Consider the following 11,350-nt stretch of genomic DNA (forward strand, 5'->3'; position numbering starts at 1 on the left):
TTCCTTTGAAGGGGGGTGGGGTTCCTCACTGTGAACACTGCGAAATTCCCACCTTGGACCGCTATATATGAGTGTCTCTGCGTGCAATGAAGTTAAAGCTTCACCTTTTTTTTACTCAGATTTCAACTTAATGTCCATTCATCCATCCATCATCTATACCAACTTATTCCTAACCAGGGTCACAGGGATCTGCTGGAGCCTATCCCAGCTCTCTTTGGGTGGAAGGCAGGGGTCCACCCTGGCTTCCACAACTTAATATCTTTTTCTTAATATCCTTAATATGTAAAGAATGTGCCCGTCATCACTTTATTCTACCTCTTTCAACAAAATGAACATCTTACATCAAAATATGGAATTTATGTTCAAACAGCTTGGCATAGTGCAAAGCCACGGAGCTGAGATATCTGGCAATGTGAGGCAAAGCCAACAGCTGCTTTATTACTAGACCCACGCACAAGCTCACACCCACATACAGAAACACAGAGACCCACAAACACAAACACACCATACTGCGTGTGGAAACAGGTTTTGGCTGTAAAATAAAAGCTTGTTGCAATCAGAATTTTCAAACACACAAGTACTAGGTTATTTTTATGTGGAAATAGACAAACCCTGCTAGGAATGTGCATTGACAGTGCATGAAATGAATACCATAACATGATACATCAGGATGTAACATAAACATGGTTGTATAATAGTAAGCAAGTTGTGCATTCAGATGCAGTTGAAGGTAGAAAATGAAACTTGAAGTAGAAGTAAAGTTAAGTTCATCTGCAGCCTGCAAATGATACATAGTCAGCTGTTAGTATGCTAACAATCTGTTGATAATCCATCTAATAGTGTCTGAGACATTTGACTTGAATCCATGAGTTATAAAAACAAGTGACGTGGTGATGAATGTCTCAACAAATGATCACTGAATATTTATTTATATATTTCATTCTGGACCAAAGTGGTGAAACATGTCAGTAAAGCAGAAACGTGTTTTAAAAATTTCTACTTCCAAATCTTGTTCTACAACAATCCAGAGCTACTGTCTTTGCTGTGGGTGGCAGAAGTGCTGAGAAAGCTGAATCAATTGTGAATGCCATTAGGTTGCAGATATGCAGGTTGGAAATATGCCATAAAATGCAGCCGCTATCAAAAGTATAGATTAGATAGTATAAATTAAGTTTTTCCTTTTCTTGTGTTTAATACAACTGTCAAACGTCTACAAAAATCACTCTCAGTGCAGACTGTGGAAGAAATTTGTTTAATTATCCATGGCAACTGCTGTCCTGTTAAGGTCCACTGGGTACAATTAGGGCATGTGACTTAACAAGCACCAGCCAGCACTCCAATGACATACAGCAGCAGTATTTAGAACCTTACAATGCAAATGCCAGTAGAGAAACCAGAAAAGGAGTCAGTGTTTTGAGCTTCACACCTCACCACCCACCTCTCCTCCTACTCAAGCTGCCTAATATATGAGGCTATTTAAACACTCTTATCACTTTCCTACAAGTAGAGAACAAAAAAATGAAAAAAAGTCAAGATGATGCAAAGGTGTTCTATTTAAATTGACTAGTGACAGAATTACACCAGTTGAAAATTTCTGAATTTCTAATCTCATCTCCTTATTTTCTTTTATCAGTCATTTTCTTCACACAGTTCTTTATGTCTTTCCAGCTCGGCTTGATCCTTGTACCAAGGCGAGTCCACCTTCACTTTGCACCTTAATTAAGTTTTTAAAAAATCATCAGTTTGGCTCATTTACTCCCTAATCTCAAAGCTGACGCTCTCTTCTAATGAATCATCTTAAACTCTCAGTCCACCCCTTTAAGAATGTACATGCCTACGCTCACGTATCAGATAGTCCAAGACATTGTCAGTGGATCTCAAAGGGCTCATGCAGATATACTGTCCACCAAATATACAGTCACCAAATACAGTGCTTCCTTTTGACCTTTGCTCAAATCGTATTGAAATAATCTATCAATGTCATCATTATTTTGTCATGAGGCCATGCCAACCATAAGTACAATATGTAAATGCACTATTATTTCTGTAAATCAAGTCAGCAGGGTAAAAACTGGTTTATACTGCCATCTGGTGGAAATGCACTGCTTGGTGCGAACACGTCAAATACTGTCCTATTTTCATTTATATAAGGTGCAGGCTGCACAGAAGGTTTAGCCAGTTTGTGAAGACATCCATTGAAGAATTAGCATATGCATGAAATCTATTACACATGTGAAAAGGCAGCAATTTCATCAGGGCCAGAAAAACCCACTAGGGGGCCTAGGGAGCATACATTACTGTAGGTAAGGACATGACTGACCTTTGTTGCTCAGTGGGATAAACACCAGCTTATTTAGAAGCATGCACCATGTCAGTTTTGACGCAGAGCCCCTCTGCTGGAAATAACAGATCAACGTCACACAACCATAGCCAACTAACTGTACCCTGCACTCTGGTCTGTGCCCAGGGGAAATATCTATTTTGCCCTGAGTTTCACCTCTTGTCCACTTTTCCATTGCAGAGAGAGCAGTTGACAAAATCACTATAATTGGCTTCTTCAGAAGTTTGTTCTGCAGCGGAGATTCACTGGCACGCCTTTGGCTCAGCAGTGAACATGCCAACACTACTTTTAACTTTTTTGGCAGCAGTGGACTTTTTGATAACAGATTCCAACTTTCTTCCAAATATGTATTTGTGGTATTGTTGTATATAAATGTTTTATGTATGTATGTGTATATGTATGTATGTCTGTATGCATGTATGTATCTATCTATCTATCTATCTATCTATCTATCTATCTATCTATCTATCTATCTATCTATCTATCTATCTGAATGTGAATTATTTGAATTAGAAATAGATACAAAATATTTAGAACGTAATGAATAAGAATACATGTAAATCATATAAAAACTGGAATAAATACAATTGTTAAATAAATAAGGAGACTGGCATGAAATTGCTGAATGTGTAAATTATTTGTAAAATTAATTGGAAGCAACCACCCACCATCTATCAGTGCTTCCACACTTCCATCTGAGTTGGCCTTTAATTTTCTGCTGAACCGTGGGAGCTGAAAGCAGCTGGTTAAAATTGTGTCAGCTCATCAACATCATTGTGTTTTACATTCACTCATTAAATTCTAAAGTGATTTATCTATATAAATATTTTTTATCCCAATCTGGTGTGTGTTTGAGTGCATTCATACTGTATGTGTTACTTTTGCAGTTTGATTACTGTGCACAAAAGCAAACGCGGTAACATGCACATAAAGGCAACACAGTTATAAGGGCAATATCATGGATAGAGATTTAGCATATGATGTAGTGCTTAGTCAGTAAAGAAAAAATGTCTAAAAATAAATCAAAATATAAGGAGCAATCAGTACAAATCCTACAGTGCCAGTGCAACTAGTCTTCATCATAACCTACACGCTTAGACTATTTTGCAAGAATGAATAAATACAAATAAACTTTTTGAAATATGTCTTGTGAGTTGCAGGTAATTTATTGAAGCATCTAGGATGTTGTTAAGGTCATCCTGCTTGGATCAAGTCCAACATACACATATAAAATCAACCTGCTGGTCACTTATTCACTTTTGCAGGCAGAGTGGAGGCAAGACAAAATAAACATTTGGCAAACTTTTAACCACTTATGTCTAAATGTAGATTGCTGGGGAACTTACTGAGTCATCTATTCATTCCACTCAGCTGTGCTCTGCCTGCATTTTATTTTGAATTACAATGTTTCATGTTGTTATTACTGCCAGTCTACAGTCCATCAGTGGAATAACAACATCAACAGTATTTTACCTTTGCTCATGTAGAGTGAAGCCCCTCAGTTTCTTTCTTCTAACTACGTCAGAAACACTTCAGACTGTTGAGAAACACTTTCTCTGTTAGTGAATGTAAATCGTTTATGCACAGACACACCCATAAGCTGTATTTTTCTGCAAGATTGTCCTCTCCAGCCAAACAGCTCTCCATAGGCCCTGCGAAAATTCCTGTTGAAGGATGGATACAGAATGGGGTTAAGGGTTGAATTAAAATAGCCCAGCCACTGTACCACAGAGTGAAATGTGTTAGGGGGGTTTGTTTTGTCCTTTATGCCGACACAGGTGAAGAAGGTGAAGTAGGGGAACCAGCAGATGACAAAGGCCCCCAGTACAGCTGCCAGGGTCACTGTAGCTTTGTGCTCTTGGGCTATGGCTGCAGTTGATGCTGCGCGTGCAAATGATGGAGTGGCAACACGAATACGCCGCACCTGAAAAGATTAGTTAGAAAAAATATTTAAGAACCACAGCACACAGTAAATGAGATCAGCTCAAGTGAAAGTGACTTACATTCTACTAAAATGCAGATCACTAATATGAAATCATATGTCTTGAGTACTAAAATAGCAGAATCAGAAAAATAGTAGGATAAGTAATGCATGCCTTATGACCTTTACTATCCCACCTCAGCATGTTTTGCAAAATGATAATAAATACTGACCTGTTCTCTTGCCACTTTGAATATGCAAAGATACATTCCACACATAAGCAGCAGAGGCAGGTAAAATGAGCCAAAGGCATAAATAAGTACATAGTTGTTATTCCATTCAAACTGGCAGTACTGTCCCTCCATGTCCTCATCGCCCATGCCCCAGTCCAAGTGCTGCACTCTGTAGTCCACTGTGTTCCAGCCCAGGTGGATGGGCACAAAGGACAGAGCCAGTGACAAGGCCCAGATGGCCATCATGGCCAGTTTCACCCTGAGAGGGGTCACTCTCTGGGAGTAGCTAAGAGGAGTTGAAATGGCCAGGTATCGGTCTACACTGATTGCCAGCAGGGTCAGGATGGAGGATGCACACAACATGACATCCAGTGAAATGTAGATGTTACACAGGGCTCCTCCAAAGGGCCATTTCCCATTGCGCAGCTCCACAGTGGCAGACAAGGGCAGCACCAGCAGGCCTAGCAGGAGATCTGTCACTGCCAGTGACACCACAAAGCAGTTGGAAATGCGCCAGAGTCGACGGCTGAGCCCCACAGCCAAACACACCAGCACATTCCCACTGATGGTTAGAATGATAAAAGACACAAGGACCAGCCAGCGGAGATCTGTGGAGATCATGGTGCCCTCCTCAGTCACGAGGTCAACAAAACAGTTCTACTATTGGTATCCCAGTAGAAAATGTTTAAACTGGCTCAGCGACGTTTCACTTAACTTTTAACTTAACTTGTCCTTTCTATGGCTCCTGTGTATGAAGTGAATCAGATTCTGTAGTAGGTCACTGAGCAGAAATCACTTCCCATCCATCTTTATTCTCTGTGCCACTGCCATAGGCCTGTGAAGTAGATGTGTCCCAAAGAACAAGTGCCATTACTTGAAAAAAAAAAACACGTTTAGTTATTTGTGTATCTCAAAAGTGAACCAATATTTCTGCCATTTAATGAAATCATGTAATTGCAGCAGCTAGTTAAACATCAGGTTTACAAAAATTGAAAAACTATGGACAAGACTTTGCTTAGGCTTAGCTTTTCCATTACAGAGGTGTACAGGGAAAAGTTTACCTTGCAGTAAGCAATAGCCTGCATTACATATTCTAAAAAGTCACTTGGCCCTGGGCTTATGGCTGATAGGCCCTTTCAGTAGTCCATCCATGTCTACCCTCTGGTACGACCCAGAGGAGCCTCTCCTGAGTGCTCCAGTCTAGGAATAAACATGCAGTAAAAGTAATGAAATGATTACAGACAACAGAAACAACAACTTTAAGTTTGAAACTGGAAATCAAGTGTTTCCCACATCAATGTCCTGTGTTTTGATGAGCCCCCACCCTCCCCCCACCACCTCCTGGCACAAATTTGATTGTTCTTTACACTATGTCACTGTTCCCCTTTGCCCGTGTTATAATTTATTTGACTGTTATACTACCATTAGCTGGATGTTTTGCTAACCTAACTATAGGTGATAATAAACTAGTTTCATGGAACTGTCTTTTAGGGGAAAACACTCTCCATGTACACCAACAACCACAAACTGTAAAAAAGTACACTTGAGAGTACAATAACACATCATTTATACTCCTGCCAGCGATTTACATACTATCTATTAAACTCTATAAAGTTGCTGTACAGCCACAGGTTAAAGGTTCCAACAGTGACATTCTTCTGCCTTAGATTTGCTTACATAGTTATTTATCTTTTATATACAAAATAAGGTGCCCTTATTCTTTTTGTTATATGTTGAAACTGGAAATGAAGTGTTTCCCATATATATATATGTATATATATATACAGTATATATATATATATATACTGGTATTTGTTATATATATATATATATATATATATATATATATATGTATATATATATATATATATATATATATATATATATATATATATATATATATATATATATATATATATATATATATATATATATATATACCCCCTTAGGGATAAAAACCTTATTTCCATGTCTTTGTTTGTTCAGCACTTACTGAGTATTGAGCTGTTTCTCTGCTTAACATGCTGCTTTCATTTGGTGATGCAAAAGTCAGGCCCGGCAAAGAGCATGTCCATAAATGTAAAAAAGGGATTTTATACAGAACTCATAAATATAAATGACTTATGTTTACCTTACAGTATGATGTGTCACAAGATAGGTGCAACGGTTGAAATACAAAACCATAGTACCATGATGAGACGATGTGGTTTCATAGACCATTATATAGTTATTTTTGCTTTAGCAATGTACACCATATGTCAAGGTTTATTTTACCGCTGTTTTAATTACTCATTTTATAGTGTAATGAGTTGCATCAAAGATGGGTGTTTTAATTAATTATGACTTCTGACATGCACCTGCTCTACACAAGGTTTTATTTTATCTAATAGTATTGTTATTAAAATCATCAGGGGTGGAAGGTAACGAATTACATTCACTCACGTTACTGTAATTGAGTAGGCTATTTGTGTACTTGTACTTTTTAAAGTAGTTTTTAAAATCTGTAATTTTACTTTTACTTAGGTATATATATTTATAAATACTGTACTTCGGTACATTTCAAATCGCACTGAGTAATCACTGAGTAATCACTGAGTAAAAAAGAAAAAAGAAATAATGCTGAACTGGAAACTACTGTATTGTTTCTGAAGCGTATTTAACAGTGGCGCTAAATTCCCATAGAGTTGGAGTTGATCAATATTGACTCTACTCTTGATGCACTGGTTGAAGAGCAGATTGAGGCTAATTCAGATGAAAAGATTGACAAGTAGCCCTGGCCATATTTAAAAGATTACTTTTATGTTTAAAATAAACAGTGTTATCATGCAGTACAATCAGTGTTTACCCAAAATGATCGGACTCTCTGCTTACAAGAACTCTGCATCAAACCTGGCAACCATGTGAAGGTAAGTTGAATTATATCCCACTTGTTCTGTTGCTACTGGTAGTTTAAAAGAAGTTTAGTAAGAGGCTTTACTCAAATTAGTCACGAAGACATCGATGCATGGCTCTGCTAATGTTGGTTGGCACAATTTGTGAGTAGCTAACAACTTTGACTGTGATCTTGTTTTGATTTAGAGATTTGATATATGGCAGTTGGTGTTGTTGAAGAAAAGTTTGTCAACTTGAGTGACACTAAAATATGACTTGCATTCCTATATGTTTTAAAAGTTATAATGTGTTTTATTATTGAACTTTTGTAACCTTTTTTCATGCACAGCAGTCTGATACTTGATGCACTTTAACAATTTGGTTTTATTTGAGTCAGAGTGACCAGTTTATTTGCACAATTGCAATATTAGTGTTGATGAAAAGAAGGATGTTTGTTGCACAAAAATAACATGCATGCATTCCCAATATATTTTAAATGTCATATCATGTTGTTGTTCCGGCACTTTAATTTCAAATGTTTGTTAAACTGAGCAGTAAAATAAATGAAATGTAGTTTCCTAAATGTTGTGTGTCTTATTTTATATGCACTGCGAAGTGACTGAGTTACTTTTACTTTGAGTAAATTTTAAAAGGACTGCTTTTTACTTTTACCTGAGTAGATTTTTACAATGATAATTTTACTTGTACTTAAGTAAAATTTCCTGAAAGTAACCGTACTTTTACTTGAGTAGAATACTTTTGTACTCTTTCCACCTCTGAAAATCATACGTGTATCTCAACACAACAATCTGACAACCTGAATTTGAAAACCTCATGTATCGGAACTAGTGAGGTAAATGTGTCAAGAGGAGTAGATAACAATATGGCAAAACATCTAGTCCAGAATGGTGGGCCAGTGATATAAATCAATTACACTCTTACTAAAATACACTGGTAAGATATCAAATCAGCAGAACAATTACAGTTAAACTACAAGTTATATCAAACTCAAAAATGCAAAAATATATAGCTTGACTTGTTATTGAGGCACATTAAACAACACATACACACATTTATATACATGTGTGGGTCACAAAACACCGTGAACCTTCATCTTTGTTAGATATACTAAAACTAAAACTAGTGCAGTGTGATTTTACTTAATCATTAGTATTATTTATACACAAAGAAGTCCCAAATATAGATGGCAAAAGAGCAGTAACTCACCTCACATGATTTGTCTTAAATGTGCGTCTGGTCGCAACCTTCATCCCAAATCTCTCTCTTTTATGCTCGTTCTCTATCTCCTCCCTCATTCCACTCTGACACATGGAACTAACATCCGCTCTTCTCACTCCCTCTAGTGCACCAGTGCCTAACCTTAAAAAAGAGTTTTTGAAGCCAGCTCTGGGATGAAATTGTGTTTATAATCAACAAACTGAGCCTCTCTGAGGTACATGATAATGTGAGTGTAACATACTGGCAATGAAAAAGCTAATAAGCTGGCATTTAGCAGGTTTAACTCACTGGCGTGCTAATATGTTTTTATTATCAGTAAAAAAATAAAAAAAATCTGGCAAAGACTGATGGAAAAATACTTTGGTAGTTTATCTGTGCTATGACCCTCCTAAAGTAGATGACAAATACCACTGTGTTTAAGAACCCCAGAAATAAGCCTTTTTTTTTTTAAACCAGGTAATAAATCAGGTTATTTATTATTTGTTATTTGCAACATCAATGTATCCATAGGGCACCAAATTACCAATTCATGCCACCTTGGTTGGTGGCAGTTTTTAATGAGACAGTTTTCACCTGTAGCCCTATTTTATATATATCTCAACTGCTGTAAAGCTCTATAGCAATGAGTATAAGTCAGTGCATCCTCTTCCATCACATCAAAACTAGCTTTTTCTGGTTTTGGAAGCGTGGCTCGCTTGTCCTATCTGCTAAAAATCAAGCCACCTGCCCCTGATTTAACACACGTTAACATTTACAGCAAGTGTCAATAAGTGTCCATGCAGACTAACGAGACTGGTCAACAACATGAGTAAGTTTGTGTTATCGAGCCAGACTAGGGCAGTAGTGATGTGGGAAAATTAATCCTCTGGAAATGCTGCACATGCTTTAAATGCATGATTAAATGGGGGTTAAAACCATTAGAGACAGGAGGAGAGCAGTGCGGATGTTTATCAGAACATTAATATCCTCGATCTAAGAGGGAGCCATAAAATAACATGTTTATGGTGGAGGAGAACAGAGGCTTGTAAAACTATGTGTTCAACTAGAAATAGCAGTGTATTACGCTTCATAAACCGGTTAATTCTGCAGGGTTGACAAAGACAGATGGCTCAACTGAGGAACAACTTAAACATTAACAAAGCTGGATGGAAGAGGAGCTGACAATCCTGAATTCTGATGACAACAAAACAGGGAGGAGTTTCATCTCTTCCCAGAGTCAGTGTTTTATTTAAGGACTTTATTAGTTATTCATTATTTTATCATCAGAAAGAGACAAATCTCACAACTAAAAGAAACAACAAGGTAGTTAATATTAAACAATGAAAAATGACCAAATAAACAAAAAGCATTCACAAAACAAATCAATTTATTATAAATACGTTTAGTAAAAAAGTGTAGTTATAATGTGGGTGTTCGTCTTAGTAATGAACAACAAATATTATTCCAGCGCAATAAAGTCACCAGTGGTAGTCACTGTGGAAAAACTCTAATTAGCTACAATTCCACAATGACTGTAATGATGCAGTTAGCAGAGAGTTGGCTGCACATACTGTAGAGTATCTGCAATTCTCTATTTACTTATAACATTAATCATAATAACTCTTTTCTTCCACCTGCTGGATAAGAGTGGGCATTGAAATGGGCTCTGTGAGAGAAAACTGGGACAGAAGTCATTAGATTAAACATCCCAAATATATAAAAAACTGCATGCAGCAACTTTCAAACATTGTAATTCTTGTATGCATTGATTACATGTACAGTGGCTGCAGTATCAGACCCTGGGTTAGGGTCTCGGTTTTACACTATACACTCTGTTGTGTTGTAGATTGAATTTTAAATGGATAAATTTGGCCTATTTACTCACCAATCTACTAGCCCCTTGGGCAGCAATGACAGCTTCGAGTCACATTGAATGGGAAGTGTCTGCGAACTACCACTCTTATGCAGATGTTCAATGGGGCTGAAATCTGAGCTTTGGCTGCACTAGAACAGTCAGAGAAATATCACCTGTATCAGACAGATGTAGACCTATGGGTTGTAGAGAGTAGGGACAAGCCAGTCCAGCACTGGTGTAGGTGTATGGTTTGCTTGGAGTCATCATTGTATGAAAAGTTCACTCAGGTCACTTCACTCTGTATTTGACTGCATTCATCCTTTCCTCAGTTCTGAATAACCTCCCAGTCCCTGCTGCTGAGAAGCTCCCTATAGCATTATTGCCCCCCAAAGGCTTGTTTGGCTACACCATTTGGCCGGATGGTCAGTTCTAGGAGCAGCCCTGGTATTTCCAAACTTCTTCCATTTCACAATCACTGAGTCCACTCTGCCCCTGGGAACACTCAAAGCTTGTGAAGTGGTTTTATATCTTTGTCCTGCTCTTTGCCTTGGACTTCATGACTTGGTTTTTCTCTTGACCAGTAATGTGCATTAAGGGACCTCATATACACAGGTGTAAATGGTGTCTACAAGTCCAACAACTAAGGGGTCTGAATATTTTCGGAATATATATATATATGTCCGTCTGTGTGTGTGCGTGTGTGTGTGTATGTACACAAGTCAGACTAATGTTAACCCTGGTCTCTCAATGTCCAAGACATGTAAAATAAAAGCATGGGCCTTTCAGTCAGACTGTTTCCGTCGAGAGGTCTTCCATGCCTGGCTTTTTGAAATTACTAAAAAAAAAAAAAAAAAACTAACAAAAAAAAAATCTTTGCAAGGTGGCAGACGAGGCAAATTCACAGACTGTGC

At 37.6% G+C, this 11,350-nt stretch overlaps 1 protein-coding gene across 2 annotated transcripts; it reads right to left on the reverse strand.

Moving 5' to 3' along the window:
* Positions 1–3,484: 3,484 nt before the first annotated feature.
* On the reverse strand, positions 3,485–8,678 carry LOC113143580 (histamine H2 receptor-like). Of its 2 annotated transcripts, none has more exons than XM_026329311.1 (4): positions 8,594–8,678; positions 5,557–5,695; positions 4,496–5,330; positions 3,485–4,265 (listed from the first exon to the last, which is right to left on the reverse strand). In XM_026329311.1, exons 3-4 carry the CDS (start codon positions 5,114–5,116, stop codon positions 3,858–3,860), a joined length of 1,029 nt encoding a protein of 342 aa, XP_026185096.1. In that variant the 5' UTR covers positions 5,117–5,330; positions 5,557–5,695; positions 8,594–8,678; the 3' UTR covers positions 3,485–3,857. The 2 variants fall into 2 exon arrangements, with proteins under 2 accessions (XP_026185096.1, XP_026185095.1); XM_026329310.1 differs by having other exon boundaries at positions 4,496–5,368.
* Between the last annotated feature and the right edge of the window lie 2,672 nt (positions 8,679–11,350).

Source organism: Mastacembelus armatus, chromosome 14 (genome assembly GCF_900324485.2).
Source record: "Mastacembelus armatus chromosome 14, fMasArm1.2, whole genome shotgun sequence".
In the NCBI taxonomy this organism is placed as follows: domain Eukaryota; kingdom Metazoa; phylum Chordata; class Actinopteri; order Synbranchiformes; family Mastacembelidae; genus Mastacembelus; species Mastacembelus armatus.

Coding starts and splice junctions, on each gene's coding strand:
- LOC113143580 (XM_026329311.1), bottom strand. CDS start 5,116: ATGATCTCCACAGATCTCCGCTGGCTGGTCCTTGTGTCTTTTATCATT. Junction 4,266..4,495: donor TCAAAGTGGCAAGAGAACAG/GTCAGTATTTAT, acceptor TAATCTTTTCAG/GTGCGGCGTATTCGTGTTGC.